The following is a 20561-nucleotide window of genomic DNA, read 5'->3' as shown; positions in this document are numbered from 1 at the left end:
TAAGTATTCAAACGCCTGAGTCAATATATGTTAGAATCACGGTTGGCAGCGATTACAGCTGTGAGTCTTTCTGGGTAAGTCTCTTTGCACACCTGGATTGTGCAACATTTATGACTCGTTTCAAGAAACTAGGCGTATGTCGCACGTCACTACTTCACAGGAGAAACATTTGAATGTCATTTTTTTCATACGTTTTGAGAGAAATGCCTTCTGGAACATGTGCACTTTCATGTGCCTTAAACTTGTATGCCATCTGTAAATCAGAATGAAATTGTTAAATAACGAGCATAGTTAGTTTTGCCACGCTAACCTTCCCGCTAGCCATGATCGGCTGAGATAATGGATGGGCAGGACATGCCGAGAGATGACTTCTGATTGGTCTTCCATGTAGCTTGCTTCTGTCTATAACATGAGCTGCCAAGTATGTGTGGATAATCCTGTCTACCACGTCTTTTTTTGAAAGCTCAGTGGGAAAATGTTGTGAAGGACTACTTTCTGGAGGATGATCGTGCTGTTGATTTTCTCGGAAAACGAATCAAACAATGAGTAAATCCCTGATTTAGGTAAAAATATTTTAATTGAACCAGACAATATAGCGTCTTCTGATAACAATGTTGGTGAAGAAACGGTGTCGTTGTCACGGAAGAAGTTGACCAAGTTTTGAAATCAGTGGAATGCCCGGTGGAAGCAGAGAGAGGATTGCCAAATGCAGTGAGCCCAAAAAAGAGAACACAGAAAGAAGATTGATGTATAAAACACCTGTCTCTGGATTACATCTTTAAACTAAAGGGCAACCATGGCATCCGCGTTCATCCATGTATACAGGTAAGAGTCTAGCTAGCTACATTTTCAGATATTATATGTTTCTAATTTTGTCAGAAAGGTGTTTTTATTGCAAGTTAAAGCATACTGTTAGCTAGCTAGCTAACGTTAGGTGCATGATCTATGTAGGAGCTCAAGAAAGAGGCCCAAGTTCCAGAGTTGGAATTCTGAGTTGGATCGGTTCAAATCGATTTTTCCCAGTCCAAGTTTTTTTTTTTTCTCCAGAGTTCGCAGTTGTTTTGAAAGCGGCATTAGAGTTGGGATTATGGTTCATTGTTTAGCTAGCTACATGTCTAAACTAAAGACTCCACTATGGAAGTAACCATTTCACTGTACTGTTTACACCTTCTGTATCCTGTGCATGTGACAAATAAACGTTGATTTTATTTGATATAGTGTGTGTTTACAAGAGACGGTAATGTGAAGAACAACATGAGTAGCACCAAAGTCAGATTAGGATACTGGGCAAGGACTAGATAAAAACATTTTACTACTACTTTCACCACCTTTAGGCTTGAAATCTTTGTTGTTTACTACACTATGAATCCTTAAAGAGATGGGTGAGGCGAAGGCTTAAGAAGGTGTGAACGATGCTGAATAGGTTTAGACAAGTCCTCTGCAGTAGGTGTACCAAAACATTCACAGGCCATTTTTCAAAAGTTACTTTCTCGTTGTTCCTCAACTGCAGTTTATAATATACAATTTTTTAGCTCTGAGTCTCTACTTTATTCAATGTAAAAAAAAAAACTAAATCAAATGTTGCTACATTGGACCGAATCCAGGTGGTGCGCATTATTATTAAACAAATTCTTCAAGTTCTGTCAAAATAGTTGTTAATCATTGCTAGACAAACATTTTCAGGTCTTGCCATTGATTTTCAAGCAGATTTAAGTAAAAAATGTAACTCGGACACTCAGGAACATTCACTGTTTTTTTGGATAGCAACCCCAGTGAAGATTTGGCCTTGTGTTTTAGGTTATTGTCCTGTTGAAAGGTGAATCTCCCAGTGTCTGGAAGAAAGAAGACAACCACATTCCCCTCTAGGACTTTGCCTGTGCTTAGCTCCATTCATTTCTTTTTTATCCTGAAAAAATCCCCAGTCCTTAACGATTACAAGATACTCATAACATGATGCAGCCACCACTATGCTTGAAAATATGGAGAGTGGTTCTCAGTAATGTATTGTATTGGATTTGCCCCAAACATAACACTTTGTATTCAGGAGAAAAAGTTAATTGCTTTACCATATCTTTTGCAGTATTAGTTTAGTACCGTGTTGCAAACAAGATGCATGTTTTGAAATATTTGTATTCTGTATAGGCTTCCTTCTTTTCACTCTGTCAATTAGGTTATTATTGTGGAGTAACTACAATGTTGTTGATCCATCCTCAGTTTTCTCCTGTCACAGCCATTAACTCTGTAACTGTTTAAAGTCACCATTGGCCTCATGGTGAAATCCCTGAGCAGTTTCCTTCCACGCCGGCAACTGAGTTAGGAAGGACGCCTGTATCTTTGTAGTGACTGGGTGTATTGATACACCATCCAAAGTATAATTATTTACTCCAATATGCTCAAAGGAATATTCAATGGGTGAAAATAAAAAACAGACATCTACCAATAGGTGCCCTTCTTTGCGAGGCATTGGAAAACATCCCTGGTCTTTGTGGTTGAATCTGTGGTTGAAATTCACTGCTCGACTGATGGACCTTACAGATAATTGTATGTGTGGGGTACAGAGATGAGGTAGTCATTCAAAAATCAGGTTAAACACTATTATTACAGAGTGAGTCTATGCAACTTATGTGACTTGTTAAGCACATTCTTACTCCTTTATTTAGGCTTGCCATGACAAAGGGCTTAAATACGTATTTACTCAAGACATTTAAACTTTTCATTTTTATTCATTTGTAAAAATATATAAATAAATAAAAATCTATTAGGACAGTGTGTAGGCCAGTGAAAAACATCTAAATGTAATCAATATTAAATTCAAGCTGTAACAACAAAATGTGTAAGGAGTCAAGGGGTGTAATACTTTCTGAAGGGACTGTTGCTGGACAGCGTCACACACACTCTGTCAAGACTGCAGTTACCGTAAATCCCTTCTGCCTTAGTGGAGTGGAGTGCCAATCTCTCATTTCTCCTCTGTTTCTGCGTGTGTGTGCGTGGATATAGCCTAGAGTGTATGGGAGGGCGAGGCTTGTCAGCAAGTGGTGAGTCTGTGTGAGAAGTGGGCGTGTTTCCTTAAAAGACCCCCAAATGAGGGAGACATTGTGGTCAAAACTGATTACCCACTAGAGAAAAGGGAAACCTCCATGGAGGTCCAGTGGGAGGGGGGGGGGATTACACGTGGCCAATGAGCTCAATGCAGTTTTACGTACAAATGTGGCTCATTTACCCACCCCTGCACAGGACAAAGATTAAACATCAAAGACCTGATTACCTGCATGCCCACCAATGTTGTTTACATGTTGAAATGACCTTGTGGTCTGTCCTACATTGGGAAAAACCAACAGAAGGTTTAAGACTTAAATATTTGATCACATTCCGATATATATTTTTACCTCCCGTTACAGGAAGTGATGTCACTGAGCACTGCCCCTATATATATAGGACTTTCCACCCCCACCTGGGATATGGATGCCTGATGAAGACCTAAGAGTCTAAACGTTGTTATAAATAAAACCACCTGGGAGCCTGAACAGCAGTGTGCAGCGTGTTCCTCTTTATTTTTCATGAGTTCACATAAACACCTGCAACAACAACAAAAAGTGTGTTTGTACTATTCTATCTCTGTGTGTGCGTATGTACGTGCCTATGTGAGTATGTGATTGGCATGTCTCTAACTGTAATGAGCTTGGGCATGGGACATCAGCTGTGACCGGAGGGTTATATAACTGGGCTCTGTGCACTAGTGTGTGTCCAACCGACCGACCCACTCTGGCTCGCCTCAGTGCACAGAGCAGCACAGTGGGGCCCAGGCGCTGTGAATGGAGTGACCCGATTCGCCAGACCATGCACGCCACGGCCCAGTTCCTCATGAATACAGACAGTGCACTAAATGGTTCCCTATATAGTGCACTCATATAGGCCCCTGGTCAAACGTTTTGCACTATATAGGGATTGTAAATAGGGTGCAATTTGGGATGCAGGCTGAAAGAAAAGGGCTGAAATTACCATCGCAGCATTCTTTCAGCCCTTGCTATGACTGTACAACACATCCAATACAATGAAGAACAGACGGGAACTTACAATTACAGTCTCCGAAAAGTCAGCGTGAATGGAGGAAACGGGGTCATTATTCCAAATGCAGGACTTAGTGTAGATGGAAACACTACAGGGAGCCATTGAATGAACACTAGCCATTCCAATAAATCAATGGCCAAACAGTGGGGCTGTGTGCTGGCTAATGAGACAACCTGCTGGACCAAATGACACGCGCCTGCCTGCCTGCCTGCCTGCCTGCCTGCCTGCCTGCCTGCCTGCCTGCCTGCCTGCGTGCGTGCGTGCGTGCGTGTGTGTAGGGAGGGCCATGGCAGCAGTGACCTCAGGGACTCTACTACCTAGCCTACATAAATGGCAGGAAACTCTCAATGTCATAATTTTCCCACAATGCAGGGATTAGGTCAGACAGACAGGTATAGACAGGAGGGAGAGATAACTACGGGCCTCAGAGGAGAGGAGAAAGAAGGAGAGAGAGTGTGCGTGTGTTTAAGAGTGAGCTTACGTATGCATACAGGTGTGTGTGTGTGTGTGTTCTCACATACATGCATGCATGACAATGCAGTGCATTCAGAAAGTATTCAGACCCCTTGACTTCTTCCACGTTGTTACATTACATCCTTATTCTAAAACGGATTCAATTGTTTTTATTTTTTGTCAATCTACCCACAATGCACCATAATGATAAAGCAAAATAATGAAAAATCACATTTACATAAGTATTCAGACCCTTTAGTCTGGATTTTGTTGAAGCACCTTTGGCAGCGATTACAGCCTCGAGTCTTCTTGGGTATGACGCTACAAGCTTACTCTTGGACACTCTTGGCATTCTCTCAACCAGCTCATGAGGTAGTCACCTGGAATGCATTTCAATGAACAGTTGGAATTTCTTTCCTTCTTAATTCTTAATGCATTTGAGCCAATCAGTTGTGTCATGACAAGGTACTGTAGGGGTGGTATACAGAAGATAGCCCTATTTGGTAAAAGACCAAGTTATTATTATTGCAAGAACAGCTCAAATAAGTAAAGAGAAATAACAGTCCATCATTACTTTAAGACATGAAGGTCAGTCAATGTAGAAATGTAAAAGAACTTTGAAAGTTTCTTCAAGAGCAGTCGCAAAAACCATCAAGCGCTATGATGAAACTGGCTCTCATGAGAACCGCCACAGGAAAGGAAGACCCAGAGTTACCTCTGCTGCAGAGGATACACTCATTAGATTTACCAGCCTCAGAAATAGGCAATTAACTGCACCTCAATTTGCAGCCCAAATAAATGCTTCAGAGTTCAAGTAACAGACATCTCAACATCAACTGTGTGAATCAGACCTTCATGGTCAAATTGCTGCAAAGAAACCACTACTAAAGGACACCAATAAGAAGAAGAGACTTGCTTGGGCCAAGAAACACGAGCGGTGGAAATCTGTCCTGCGGTCTGATGAGTCCAAATTTGGTCTCCAACCGCTGTGTCTTTGTGAGACGGAGAATAAGTGAACGGATGATCTCCGCATGTGTGGTTCCCACCGTGAAGCATGGAGGTGATGGTGTGAGGGTGCTTTGCTGGTGACAAGGTCACTGATTTATTTAGAATTTAAAAAAAGGTACACTTAACCAGCATGGCTACCCCTACATTCTGCAGCAATACGCCATCCCAACTGGTTTGCGCTTAGTGGGACGATCATTTGTTTTTCAACAGGACAATGACCCAAAACACTCCTCCAGGCTGTGTAAGGGCTATTTGACCAAGAAGAAGAGTGATGGAGTGCTGCATCAGATGACCTGGCCTCCACAATCACTCAACCTCAACCCAATTTAGATGGTTTGGGATGAGTTGGACCGCAGAGTGAAGGAAAAGCAGCCAACAAGTGCTCAGCATATGTGGGAACTTCAAGACTGTTGGAAAATCATTCCAGATGACTACCTCATGAAGTTGGTTGAGTGAATGCCAAGAGTGTGCAAAGCGGTCAAAGCAAAGGGTGTCTACTTTGAAGAATCAAAAATATATTTTGACTTGTTTAACACTTTTTTGGGTTACTACATGATTCCATGTGTTATTTCATAGTTTTGATGCCTTCACAATTATTCTACAATGTAGACAATAGTAAAAAAAAAAGAAAAACCCTTGAATGAGTAGGTGTCCAAACTTTTGACTGGTACTGTATATTTGGGGAGTTTCTCCCATTCTTCTCTGCAGATCCTCTCAAGCTCTGTCAGGTTGGATCGGGAGCGTTGCCGCACAGCTATTTTCAGGTCTCTCCAGAGATGTTCGATTGGGTTCAAGTCCGGGCTCTGGCTGGGCCACTCAAGGTCATTCAGAGACTTGTCCCGAAGCCACCCCTGCATTGTGTTGGCTGTGTGCTTAGGGTTGTTTTCCTGATGGAAGATGAACCTTCACCCCAGTCTGAGGTCCAGAGCGCTCTTGAGCAGGTTTTCATCAAGGATCTCTGTACATTTCTCCCTTAATCTTTCCCTCGATCCTGACTAGTCTCCCAGTCCCTGCCGCTGAAAAACATCCCCACAGCATGATGCTGCTACCACCATGCTTCACCGTAGGGATGGTGCCAGGTTTCCTCCAGACGTGACGCTTGGCATTCAGGCCAAAGAGTTCAATCTTGGTATCATCAGACCAGAGAATCTGGTTTCTCATGGTCCGAGAGTCCTTTAGGTGCCTTTTGGCAAACTCCAAGCGTGCCGTCATGTGCCTTTTACTGACAGGTGTTTGCCTTCCCAAATCATGTCCAATCGAATTTAACACAGGTGGACTCCAATCAAGTTGTAGAAACATCTCAAGGATAATCAATGGAAACAGGATGCACCTGAGCTCAATTTTGAGTCTGAACACTTAAGACAGAAATACCTTATTTACTTATCAACAGAGGCCCTATCTGAAATGGCAAATCCCTTTAGGGCCTCTACCATAAGATTTTTCCCATTAATAAGCCGCATCACTAGCTTTAATGTCAGTCTCTCTCTGGGTGGAATGCAAACGGTTATAATGTTAGTATTTTAATTCATTGACTGACAATTGAGGCAATACACTGAGTGTACAAAACATTAGGAAAACCTCTTTCCATTACATATTATACTGAGCAAAAATATATGCAATATGCAAAACTTTCAATGATTTTACTGAGTTACAGTTCATATGAGGAAATCAGTCAATTTAAATTAATTAATTAGGCCCTAATCTATGGATTTCACATGACTGGGCAGGGGCGCAGCCACGGGGGGTCCTGGCTCCCAAGTGGGTGGGCCTATGCCCTCCCAGGTAACGCTGTTGGGTTTTTCAAGCTCTGCATCAAGGGGAAGCCTTGGAGTCAACTTGGAACCAACAGCCCTGTGGAACGATTTCGATACCTTGTAGAGTCCACGCCCCGATGAATTGAGGCTGTTCTGAGCTCAGTGTACAACTGTAGGCAATTGGTCTTCTGTGGCTCAGTTGGTAGAGCATGGCGCTTCCAAAGCTAGTATGGTGGGTTCGAGTCATGCTGGGTCCACCCATTTGAAAAATGGATGTATGGCATGACTATGTCGCTTTGGATAAAAATGTGGCATATATGAGTATTTGACAATTGCAAGTGGAATTTACAAAAATGGAGTGATAGCTACTATTTGGGGGTATATTTATTGAATCATATCAACATGAATGAAAGTCCCCCTTAAACCGATTGGCTTTATTGTATGGGGGAAAGAAATCTGGTCTATTCAAGTCACTCCCTCTCAGGGGTGGCTACATAAATAATTCAATTATCGCTCTCTCCCTTCCATCCCTCTTGCACTCTCTAAACAAACAGAACTGCATAATGTGTGTGTATAATGTGTTCGTTTTGCAAATAGCCATGGCGCTGCCGCAGCAGTGAACTGACTGACTGACACTCCCTGGGACATGGTTCTGGCTACTCCGCTGTGTGGCCTGTTGTAGCCCTCTCCCCACTGCATTCTGGGGAAAAAAAAAAAAGAGAAAGCCAGTGGACAAAAGAGCTGCTGATCCAGCTGGAGGCTTGTGTGCTCAGGGTGTCTGTCTCCTGTGGAGGGGAGCGGCGAGGAGAGAGTATCACTGTCCACACGGAAAAACTGTCCGTTTGGTTCTCAAGAGAGGAGAAGAAAAAAAATGAGGTGCTAGCGGATAAACCGTCCCATTGGTTTTATTTTTGTAATGATCAGGGTTGACTTTCTAGCAAAGAGAACTCCCGCCCTAACAATACACCTCCTGCAATATTAAACTCTGTTCATTACACGTCTAGTTATCAGGGTTGATCAACGGTGCAGATAATCAGATCTAATAAACTGTGCCCGTTGATTGAATGAGCTTGATGAGGGAACTGTACTTCTCACGAGAGGTGACAGCCATTTGACTAAGCCAAACCCTATCCATCTAAGCATCAGTAATAAAGGGGCCAACAGATATTGCTGTCGGCCCCATCCGTGCTGCAGAATGGGATGTAGAAAGCGGACAGGCTTGAAAATTACGCAATACTCGGAATAACTTAGGCACACCGAATAATTCAATATGTGGGATGATGTTGACAGATTATCACCGATAAGTGTGAGTCACAGAGCTTAATGTCAAGGGATGGATGCCCAACATACAGCGATGTGATTCCCATACACAATATGTCCTGTGTCCTGTGTATACCGACTGTAGAATCATCTACTAGACCTGGGTTCAGCGGGGCAGGGTTTGCAGTTGTATAACTATCCTATTGGTTCCACTGTGTCAGGCTAGCTCAATCAAGCCCAGATAAAGTATTTTGAAATGTTTTCAAATAGTATTTGACTGTAGTTTCATACCAGTTCCACCTCCTGCTGGTCCCTCAGTACCAACTTTCATCCATCACAGCGAGCTTAGAGAAGCTGCAGAACGTGCCTATACCACTTACCACTGCTGCTGTGCCCAAGCAAGATTGATTCTGGGCCAACTGAGGTGCTGTAGCAATAATTCCATAGGTATCACAAATAGTGTATTTTCACTTTCTCTCACTCCTGAAGGCAACCCGATAAAGGAGAAAAATATGGCTGACGAGGCATTCCTGGTCCTGAACACTGAAATGTACCACAGCTCCTCTGACTAGTTTCTCCTCAGAGGAAACAGAGGCTAGACATCAGGGTCAGTACAAAGCATCCTACCCTTAATTCTCTAACTTCCTCACAGCTCCTCTGACTAGTTTCTCCTCAGAGGAAACAGAGGCTAGACATCAGGGTTAGTACAAAGCATCCTACCCTTAATTCTCTAACTTCCTCACAGCTCCTCTGACTAGTTTCTCCTCAGAGGAAACAGAGGCTAGACATCAGGGTTAGTACAAAGCATCCTACCCTTAATTCTCTAACTTCCTCACAGCTCCTCTGACTAGTTTCTCCTCAGAGAAAACAGAGGCTAGACATCAGGGTTAGTACAAAGCATCCTACCCTTAATTCTCTAACTTCCTCACAGCTCCTCTGACTAGTTTCTCCTCAGAGGAAACAGAGGCTAGACATCAGGGTTAGTACAAAGCATCCTACCCTTAATTCTCTAACTTCCTCACAGCTCCTCTGACTAGTTTCTCCTCAGAGGAAACAGAGGCTAGACATCAGGGTCAGTACAAAGCATCCTACCCTTAATTCTCTAACTTCCTCACAGCTCCTCTGACTAGTTTCTCCTCAGAGAAAACAGAGGCTAGACATCAGGGTTAGTACAAAGCATCCTACCCTTAATTCTCTAACTTCCTCACATTTTTGCAATTTGGGCATCGACAAACCGAATACACATAACTTGGCTCCCTGTCAAATCTGACGAACACTGCATTCAAATCTGTGACTTAATTCTCACCTCAGTCAGTAGCACTTAGCAGCCCAACTGCACGCAGCATGTCAGTATTCACTGCTCTCCAGTGCGGAAACACCAGCTAATTAGCCAGTGATTTAATGCGCTAATTTTAATGCTAATTCAGCTTATTACACACACAGCCAGCCCAAGCTGGGCTGAGGCTCTGCACTATCATGAGGCCAGAAAGCTCAAAGTCTGAGTGAAAGTGCACTTTTACAATCCTCACAACATAAAACATTGGTCCAGAGAAAACAACCTGGAGAATGTGGAGAATACAGAAGCGCCTCTGTATTAACCTTGTTTGTACGAATACAAGTCTTAAAACTGTTATTCAAATGTCTCGCGTTTACAGAGCACCGAAATATGCTGCTCGCTTGGCACCGTGCAAATGTTTACCCTGCGAATGAACTGACCAGACACTATATCACTCGAAAACCACAGCTAACAAGCCACGCTGTCGGAATCTCCTCAGCCTCCCGGTTCTGCACACCCAGCTGCTAGAGTCATTAACAGGCCCAGTAGACTCCGTAGAGGAATATTTCCAGACACAGTAGGGCAAACAGGCGTGTTATTTTTGGTCCCTACTGCAAGTTCAAACAATGTGCCAATATCTGTCTTTTCCATAAGCAGTCTCCTAAAGCGTGATGAGACTGCGTGTCAACATTCCAATAAGGCTCATCCATGACATCCATGCCAGTCTGTGTTGTACCACACAGGGGTAAGGAAAGTAAAGCTATGGGAGAGAGATGAAGTACTTCTTCTCTTACAGCGTGATCATATTTCAATTGATTTGGAGCGAGATTCCCACATTGTGTCTTTCATCATTTCAGGTCTCATTTGTGGTTAGATCGAAATGACAGACCAACTCACTGTAGACATGGACCAAGCTGGTTAGGTTATTCTCCACAAGAATGATTGTAACACTAGGAGTCCTTTCACCATTCCATGTATTCTGTACTGTGGATCTGGGAGCAGTCATGAATCTGATGTCCATTTTTTTACATTTTTAACAACTCAAAATCTATACCCATTCTAGGGAGGTATTAGTTACTTCATTGGAGTTTCTCCAGTTCCATAAGTCACAGTACACTGTGCTGGAAATACCATATGCACATTGACAGAGGGTGACGGTTTGAATTGTGAGGCTAGATGGGGAAAGTGTTTTAAATATAGGGCTACCACTGCTACCCAGATGAGCTACAGAAGAACAAAGGGACATTATGCAGAATCGGCTGAGAGGGGTAAAATAGTTTGGGATATTTATCGCTGGAGCCCCTGGTGTAACAGTCTGCCTTCACAGGATATTTCCTTTCAATAATTCATGTAAATGTATTCATATTGGGAACACACATTTTAAAAGTATGAATAAAATTGGTAAAGAAAGCCCGCAGTCCAAATCGATTTCTGCCGTCGAATTTAGGAGATGAAATGAGTAGAGTGACATGACAATAAAATGTCTCATTGATGGAGTTTGATAATGAGAAATAAATAGGAAATTGAATCATTGAGCACGGCTGCTGTGCGTATGTCTTCCCAGACTGACTGTAAATAGAAACCAGATTGATTCGCCTCATCAACATTGTAATAAAACATTTGAATATATTTTCCAGATTGATATGTCATCAACATTATAATCAAATATGAAGTTGATTTTGGTTGCCTAATGCAACAGGTATTCATGAACACTGAACCAGAGAGAGGCATATTTCAGACAGAGACACTGTTCCATGCAGTGACTTAACTTCTTCAGGAAAAATGCATAGACCGACAGAAAAACACTCAGACCTAGACCCAGGTACACAGACCCAAAGTCAGACACAGACAAGACACTGGTACTTACTTGTACTGCTGGTGGTCCTTGGTGCTCCGCGTCTTAGCCATGAAGCGCTCAGCCAGTTTCTCCAGGTTCCTGGAGTACTCCATCTCGATCTCTGACTTCTTCCTGAAGAAGTCCTGCAGGTCCTGGAGGAGCTGCACCCTCATCTCTGTCTGCTGGTCCAGGCATTTCTGCTGCTCCACCAGCTGGGCACGGATCTCTGAGAACAGACAGACACAACTATGTCAGATTGATATTTACAACTACACACAAGTCAGCGGTATGTAACTCTTAGAAACTCACACAGCAGACAGGTCAGAAATGTCTCCGTAGTCAACACCAGCCCATAGTCTAATGACATATATAAAGGGGGAAGTGATCACGAAGCACAAATAGGTGCATTGTGAGAGGAGGTTGGCTGCGCTGGTCTCAGGTGGTTCATTAAAGCCACTATAGAATGAATTAGCCCTGTTACTAATCAATCACCCACTGAGATGGAGCACGGACATGCTTTCTTGACATCCTGCCGGGAAACGCCAGGGTCTTCACTAGTGCTACTGGTTGACTGCACGCCACATTCACCAGCAGGGAAACAGGAGAGAGACAGGAGGCTTGTCTTAACCAGGCTGCATATGGAGCTAAATTACCCTCCAGCATGAGATATCTCACCAGTCAATGGGAATGTTTGTCATTAAAATGTACACCAGCCACTACTGTAGGCTACATCCCCCTACCGTAATGGTATGTGTGAGTGAACACACAGTGTCCTGTGATGGCTGTGTGACCCTGGCTATGTATAATGGATTTGTCATGAGGTACCAGGGCTTGACATCGCCACTATGAAAGGAAACGGATGCATGAGGTGATTTAAAATACACACAAAATTCCAATAGAGGCCACAAAATGATGTTGCTGTAATGAAAAATCCCGGGGCCTTGTGCCCCGTCACAAACGCCAAGAGGAATTGCATGGTAAGTAGCTAACTAGAGGCCATTGTAACTGCTGCTGCTTAGCCCTGCTGTCAAAACTTCAGAACATTACATAGAAACAGAGTTGTTCTATAAGAAACGCATTTTCTAATTAATTCCTGACACGAAATCACGTCTTATCTCTAGCAACGTGGCGGCTTAAGCCTCAACAAATCTATCAGATTGTATAGCATTGAGAATCCAGTGGAAATCGACTCTGGCCAAGACTATCATATGGGCATCATCGGCTTTAATCCCACACAAGGAAAACCCTCCAAAATGAACTGGCCCTATTACATGAAGTATAGCGCAAACACGCTGATTGCAGTTAAGGCCTGTCATACTCGTCAAGTGTGTGTATTCACACCGGATATGCCTAATCGGGACTGGAGTCTGGGGTGGATGTGTTTTGGAGACGAGCTCCTGTAAAAAGGAGAAACTCAATGATGAAAGTCAGACCAAAAATCACTGTCAATGTCTCTGGAGGTTATGGTTTTAGTAGTCAGCCAGCATGAAACTACTATACTGACAAACTGTCTAATACCACAAAACACACCTCACCAGTTCACACAACAGTCTTGAACATCAGTCCAACACAACTTGATACTCTATGACCAGACTGTAGGGCTGGAAATAGCCACGGGATGGTTTTTCAATACCATCAATACTATTTCTGAAGTTTTTTCTACATTTGAATATGTGTCGCTACTTTTTAAGTAGATAGTTAAAGTCAACTTGTGCGATACTTTAGATTAAGAATATTTCATTCTTCATTTCACCTGTCAAAATGTTTCATTATGAACTTTACTGGTAATCCCCAGTCACGTGGCGTTTGTTTACAAGCACACAATGAAGAGAGACCGGAGCTTTGTGAATATTTCTGCCGAGGTGCAGTTTGAAGATACTAGAACATTCCACATTTACTTTTCCTCTCCAAACAAAATGAGTAATGAATAGAAAAATCTGACTACCACATAGCAGAATAGTTATCTATTTACCTACTCGCCTTTCTGTGCGGGAGAGGAGCATTCAAGTTAGTAGTGCCATAGGGAGGGAAACATGCATTCTGACAAGCTGTTGCGGGGAAAGAGGGCCTTTGTTAAGAGGAGGATCCCAGCTTTCCATTCCTACTTTATTTATTTATTTAGAGTAACTTGGGGTAAAATGCCACCCTACCTCAAAATATTTTTGGGGGAGTGACTTAAATGGTGATGAGACAGATTTCATTTTTAGATGAGTAGTGGCAACCAGGGAAGGTGTTGAGGGGAAAAAATACACTCATTAGCATTTAGTTAGCATTCTCTATGAGATTTTACATGTACTTGTTAGCAAGTAAAAAAACGTAAAAAACTAAGTGGGTTTTGAAAATAGCGCCCCTTGTGTCCAGTGCCAGTATTACTGAATATCCCAGTATTGCACAAGGTCAGTATGAAGATATGACAAACCGGATACCACCCAAGCCTAGTCCAAATACAGACAAGGTTTTACAGACAAAGTTATGATTATTATTATTTTTTTTTAATAACAGTGAAAGAGGGCTTTTCCAAACTGCCCAAATGATTCCCCATAGAGTAGACTGCTCTATTGGGCACCCATCAATAACTGGCCAAGTCAAGCGATTGAACCGAATCATTGATCAATTAACTGCTGACTCAATTAAACTGTCACTGGGCCCTAAGAGTTCCTCGTTGTGTTTCCCAAAATGCAAATAAGTGGAATAAGCCGAGAACTTGGCTTCATTCATCAGCTTTAAATGCCTACACAATCTTGAAAAATGAATGATTTATATGTAGGGTCTATTAGAAATCCCTGATAAATGATTTTCTTTCCCAAGGCTTCGGGAGCGGCTCTTTCATCCTGGCACCGAGTGGGGGAATAAACAAATCAAGTTGGCAAAGGTGGGACAGGAAAGGAGGGAGGGGGGGTTGAGTCTCATTTGTTGAGGAAACAAACTGCAGTGATATGCATCCAGTGTCTGACTAGCCAGATAGAAACCAACAATCAGCTGGAAGTACATTTGGCTGCAGTGTAGCAAAGAGTCCCTTCACCCCAATGGGTAATCACGCCATGGCTACTTGAGTCTGAACTCGGTTTAATCCAAACAACATTTTAGATTGTATGTCCAGTGCAGGTAAGATAAGCCTAGAGGGCAGATTGAGATTGGTGCCAGTTTCCTTTTTCAATCATGATGGGCTACCAAGACCTGATGTTCATTGTTTGGATGTCACAGGTTCAACCAGGTTCTCCAGCAACGCATTTGTTCCATTGAGAGAGCGAGGGATTTCTATGGGGAGCTAAAGGAGAAAGGATGTTCCTAGAGACGTTACCAGAGCTTCGGAGTTTTCTTTATGAATGAGAAACCCAGAATTCCAAGTGTGAATAATTCCTCACTCCAAACAGTGAATGAGGATGTGGAATTAAAACAAAGCAGCCCCGGCCTTTAAGCAAAGGAGCAGAGCGGATCATTTAACAGAATTCTATTCATGACTGAACATTAAATCATTCATATTGCAAGTCAAACATTGACCAGTGACACCATGCCATGATGGATGACATTGCAGAAAAATCACCGTTCAACATTTGGTGCATATTATTCACCCGTGACAATTTAGGTAAAGCAGGGATAACAATTAGGACTCTCTCTACCTACACAACATTGTATTCAACTAAGATAAAATCAGACAATCATACTATAATTCTTTCCCTCGAGTGACTCCTTGAACCTTCACAGAGAAGCCTAATCCACTAGTCAGTGAGGCAACTCAAGTGGATATCGCTGAGAATTCCACAGGTTCTCTCTGTCATCTTGGGACAGGTGAAAGCCTCGCTTTGATCAAACAGCCTGGGCATCAAGTATTCTGCTGTAGGCAGTTTCAAATCAATTGTCTGAACTGAACACTCCCGATTCCCACAGACCCTCCAGAGAAATATTACACAAACAATGAACATTTCTCTAGCCCACACTGGCACAATGAACCTTGAATTTCCTTCATAGAATAATACACATTAACTCAGTGTGTAAAAAAAAACACCTTGAACAAAAAAAAGCTCAGCTAACGACAGGTTCACAATTGTATCCTTCGCTCTCTCCGCGCATGCAAACGCTGCATTGAGTGGTCATCCTCTATAAATACAGTGGTACAATCCTGTCTGAGGTCATCTGTATGGTAAACACGTGCAGAGGGGCCCACTGCGGAGCTTGAGGGGGGTGACTGCGATCAAAGCACTCTGTGATCCACTTCAAACAGGCAGCAGGGAGATGAGTGCACCTGTGCACTGCTGTGAATTGACACTTGCAGGACCTGGAAATAAAGTCAACGGGCCAGCAGGGAGCAGGAGGCTGGGACAGTCAACAGGTGGCTCTCTGTGGCTGTAAAAGGGAAGAGGACAGGGCCAAGAAGGGAGTCTATGGATGGGCTTTGAGGGATTCTGGAAGTTCATGGCTGGTTCCTGGAACCAGAAATGTCACAGTTCAGCCTGGTTTGGCCCTGTTGTTGAAAAGGGGCATACGTAGGCATGGATACAGATTTTGTAGGCCTTCGTGCCCACTGCATGTCCAGGGTGACAGCACAAAACCAAACGTTCAATAGAAATGAAGGGTATGTGTCCCAGAATACACACTGGGTGGACGTTTACAATGAGAGAGCGAGTCGTTTGGTCTTTATGACGATCTGTTGGAACCAAAGGCTATTTGTTCTGGACTGGATGTCATCCAACCATCCCTTTTAAAGAGTGCACGACAACATATTTCCCATAACCCCATTCACGGTGGCAAATATGTCCAAAGTTGCAACTCTGAATTGCTTTTGATTGCGGGCCATTTGTTGTGAGAGAGAAAGTGCAGTGTCAGCAGGACGACAGAGAATGAAACACTGTTGACCTCCTGAGGAAAAACAAGCATCAGTGAAAACAACCCGCCCACTGTCCGAGAAGCAGGGCCAAGTTTTTCCTGCCTCTGCCACGTGAAAAGGTTCTTCATTGTTCCACCAATTCACTTTGCTATGAAACAAATTGAATAAACAGCTCCCCTGGCCTGCTTGCTGCTCTTCTTCCTCTGTTATATTTTACCATTAGTTATATAATTCGTCCTCCAAGGGTCCTGCTGCAGACTTCTTCTCTGGTTCTTCCTACTTTATCACTGCCTCTGCCAAAAGCTATCTGGGGCATACTATACTGTACTGTGGACCCGACTCCCTCATGTCTAATATAGACAGGTGTGTGTGTGTACTGTAAAAAGTAACTGCTTAACTCATTGAAGAAATTGAGTAGTGGCTACTCAAACATCTCCAACTGTCAGTAGTACTCAAATCATAAAAGTGGTACTGCCTGGTATGGCAACTGCTCGGCACTACATAGGGTAGTGCGTATGGCCCAGTACATCACTGGGGCCAAGCTTCCTGCCATCCAGCACCTCTATACCAGGCAGTGTCAGAGGAAGGCCCTAATTTTGTCAATATCATTTCTTATAACGTACTGTTTTTGAGTACTGTTAACAAATATTAGGTTATTGAGTAAATATAATTTTAATTATTTGTGTTATGCTAACCTAAAGTAGGTTTTATAAGTTTTGATTTTATTATACACTGCTCAAAAAAATAAAGGGAACACTTAAACAACACAATGTAACTCCAAGTCAATCACACTTCTGTGAAATCAAACTGTCCACTTAGGAAGCAACACTGATTGACAATAAATGTCACATGCTGTTGTGCAAATGGAATAGACAACAGGTGGAAATTATAGGCAATTAGCAAGACACCCCCAATAAAGGAGTGGTTCTGCAGGTGGTGACCACAGACCACTTCTCAGTTCCTATGCTTCCTGGCTGATGTTTTGGTCACTTTTGAATGCTGGCGGTGCTTTCACTCTAGTGGTAGCATGAGACGGAGTCTACAACCCACACAAGTGGCTCAGGTAGTGCAGCTCATCCAGGATGGCACATCAATGCGAGCTGTGGCAAGAAGGTTTGCTGTGTCTGTCAGCGTAGTGTCCAGAGCATGGAGGCGCTACCAGGAGACAGGCCAGTACATCAGGAGACGTGGAGGAGGCCGTAGGAGGGCAACAACCCAGCAGCAGGACCACTACCTCCGCCTTTGTGCAAGGAGGAGCAGGAGGAGCACTGCCAGAGCCCTGCAAAATGACCTCCAGTAGGCCACAAATGTGCATGTGTCTGCTCAAATGGTCAGAAACAGACTCCATGAGGGTGGTATGAGGGCCCGACTTCCACAGGTGGGGGTTGTGCTTACAGCCCAACACTGTGCAGGACGTTTGGCATTTGCCAGAGAACACCAAGATTGGCAAATTCGCCACTGGCGCCCTGTGCTCTTCACAGATGAAAGCAGGTTCACACTGAGCACGTGACAGACGTGACAGAGTCTGGAGACGCCGTGGAGAACATTCTGCTGCCTGCAACATCCTCCAGCATGACCGGTTTGGCGGTGGGTCAGTCATGGTGTGGGGTGGCATTTCTTTGGGGTGCCGCATAGCCCTCCATGTGCTCGCCAGAGGTAGTCTGACTGCCATTAGGTACCGAGATGAGATCCTCAGACCCCTTGTGAGACCATATGCTGGTGCGGTTGGCCCCGGGTTCCTCCTAATGCAAGACAATGCTAGACCTCATGTGGCTGGAGTGTGTCAGCAGTTCCTGCAAGTGGAAGGCATTGATGCTATGGACTGGCCCGCCCGTTCCCCAGACCTGAATCCAATTGAGCACATCTGGGACATCATGTCTCGCTCCATCCACCAACGCCACGTTGCACCACAGACTGTCCAGGAGTTGGCGGATGCTTTAGTCCAGGTCTGGGAGGAGATCCCTCAGGAGACCATCCGCCACCTCATCAGGAGCATGCCCAGGCGTTGTAGGGAGGTCATACAGGCACGTGGAGGCCACACACACTACTGAGCCTCATTTTGACTTGTTTTAAGGACATTACATCAAAGTTGGACCAGCCTGTAGTGTGGTTTTCCACTTTAATTTTGAGTGTGACTCCAAATACAGACCTCCAAGGGTTGATAAATTTGATTTCCATTGATAATTTTTGTGTGATTTTGTTGTCAGCACATTCAACTATGTAAAGAAAAAAGTATTTAATAAGAATATTTAATTCATTCAGATCTAGGATGTGTTATTTTAGTGTTCCCTTTATTTTTTTGAGCAGTGTATTTTAAAGTCAATCTAACATTTATTAAATAAGTTGTTCTTACTTGATTCTAAAGAAACGTCCTCTCACTGTCAACTGCGTTTACTTTCAGCAAACTTAACATGTGTAAATATTTGTATGAACATACCAAGATTCAACAACAGAGACAAACTGAAGAAGTTCCACAGACATGTGACTAACATAAATGGAATAATGCGTCCCTGAACAAAGGGTGGGGGGGGGGGGGGTCAAAATCAAAAGCAACAGTCAGTATCTGGTGTGGCCACCAGCTGCATTAAGTACTACAGTGCATCTCCTCCTCATGGACTGCACCAGATTTGCCAGTTCTTGCTCTGAGATGTTACCCCAGTCTTCCACCAAGGCACCTGCAAGTTCCCGGACATTTCTGGGGGGGGGGGGAAATGGCCCTAGCTCTCACCATCCGATCCAACAGATCCCAGACGTGCTCAATGGGATTGAGATCCGGGCTCTTTGCTGGCCATGGCAGAACACTGACATTCCTGTCTTGCAGGATATCACGCACAGAACGAGCAGTATGGCTGGTGGCATTGTCATGCTGGAGGGTCATGTCAGGATGAGTCTGCAGGAAGGGTACCACATGAGGGAAGAGGATGTCTTCCCTGTAACGCACAGAGTTGAGATTGCCTGCAATGACAACAAGCTCAGTCCGATGATGCTGTGACACACTGCCCCAGACCATGACAGACCCTCCACATCGATCCCGCTCCAGAGTACAGGCCTCGATGTAACGCTCATTCCTTCGACGATAAACGTGAATCCGACCAGCACTTTTTGCCAGTCCCGTCTGGTCCAGCGACGGTGAGTTTGTGCCCATAGGCGACGTTGTTACCGGTGATGTCTGGTGAGGACCTGCCTTACAACAAGCCCTCAGTCCAGCCTCTGTCAGCCTATCGCGGACAGTCTGAACACTGATGGAGGGATTGTGCGTTCCTGGTGTAACTCGGGCAGTTGTCGTTGCCATCCTGTACCTGTCCCGCAGGTGTGATGTTCGGATGTACCGGTCCTGTGCAGGTCCCGTGCACGTAGTCTGACACTGAGGATGATCAGCTGTCCGTCCTGTCTCCCTGTAGAGCGGTCTTAGGCGGCTCACAGTACGGACATTGCAATTTATTGCCCTGGCCACATCTGCAGTTCTCATGCCTCCTTGCAGCATGCCTAAGGCACGTTCACACAGATGAACAGGGACCCTGGGCATCTTTCTTTTGGTGTTTTTCAGAGTCAGTAGAAAGTGTCCTAAATTTTCATAACTGTGACCTTAATTGCCTACCGTCTGTAAGCTGTTAGTGTCTTAATGATCGTTACACAGGTGCATGTTTATTAATTGTTTATGGTTCATTGAACAAGCATGGGAAACAGTGTTTAAACCCTTTACAATGAAGATCTGTGAAGTTATTTGGATTTTTACAAATTCTCTTTTAAAGACTCGGTCCTGAAAAAGGGACGTTTCTTTTTTGCTGAGTTTATGTTTTACGTCTTTACTTAAAATAATAAAGTAGTAGTCAGACATGATATTTGAGTAAAACAACACTTGATTTATCTGCTGATAGAATTATTACGTTTTTGAAAGTTATGAATACTTAAGTGTCATGTGACTCTGTTTTTAGAGGATTGTGGGTAATTCAAAATGTTTGACTTGATATACTTTTACACAAAGTTGTTTGAAGAAAGAAACATTTCCTAAAATAGTATTAAGCAGTTTGTTGTGCTATGAGTTGTAATTCAAATGATATCCAAACCATCGGGCAAATT

General features: G+C 43.6%; 1 protein-coding gene across 1 annotated transcript in view; it reads right to left on the bottom strand.

Moving 5' to 3' along the window:
- Positions 1-20561, bottom strand: part of LOC120054087 (SLIT-ROBO Rho GTPase-activating protein 1-like) — a 159612-nt gene that overhangs the window by 85929 nt on the left and 53122 nt on the right. Inside the window, exon 2 of the mRNA XM_039001469.1 lies at positions 11687-11882. Coding sequence (XP_038857397.1) covers positions 11687-11882 — 196 coding nt within the window. The remainder of the gene's footprint in view (positions 1-11686; positions 11883-20561) is intronic.

The sequence above is a fragment of the Salvelinus namaycush genome, chromosome 9, assembly GCF_016432855.1.
Source record: "Salvelinus namaycush isolate Seneca chromosome 9, SaNama_1.0, whole genome shotgun sequence".
Taxonomy (NCBI): domain Eukaryota; kingdom Metazoa; phylum Chordata; class Actinopteri; order Salmoniformes; family Salmonidae; genus Salvelinus; species Salvelinus namaycush.
This window is presented reverse-complemented; position numbering and strand designations above follow the sequence as displayed.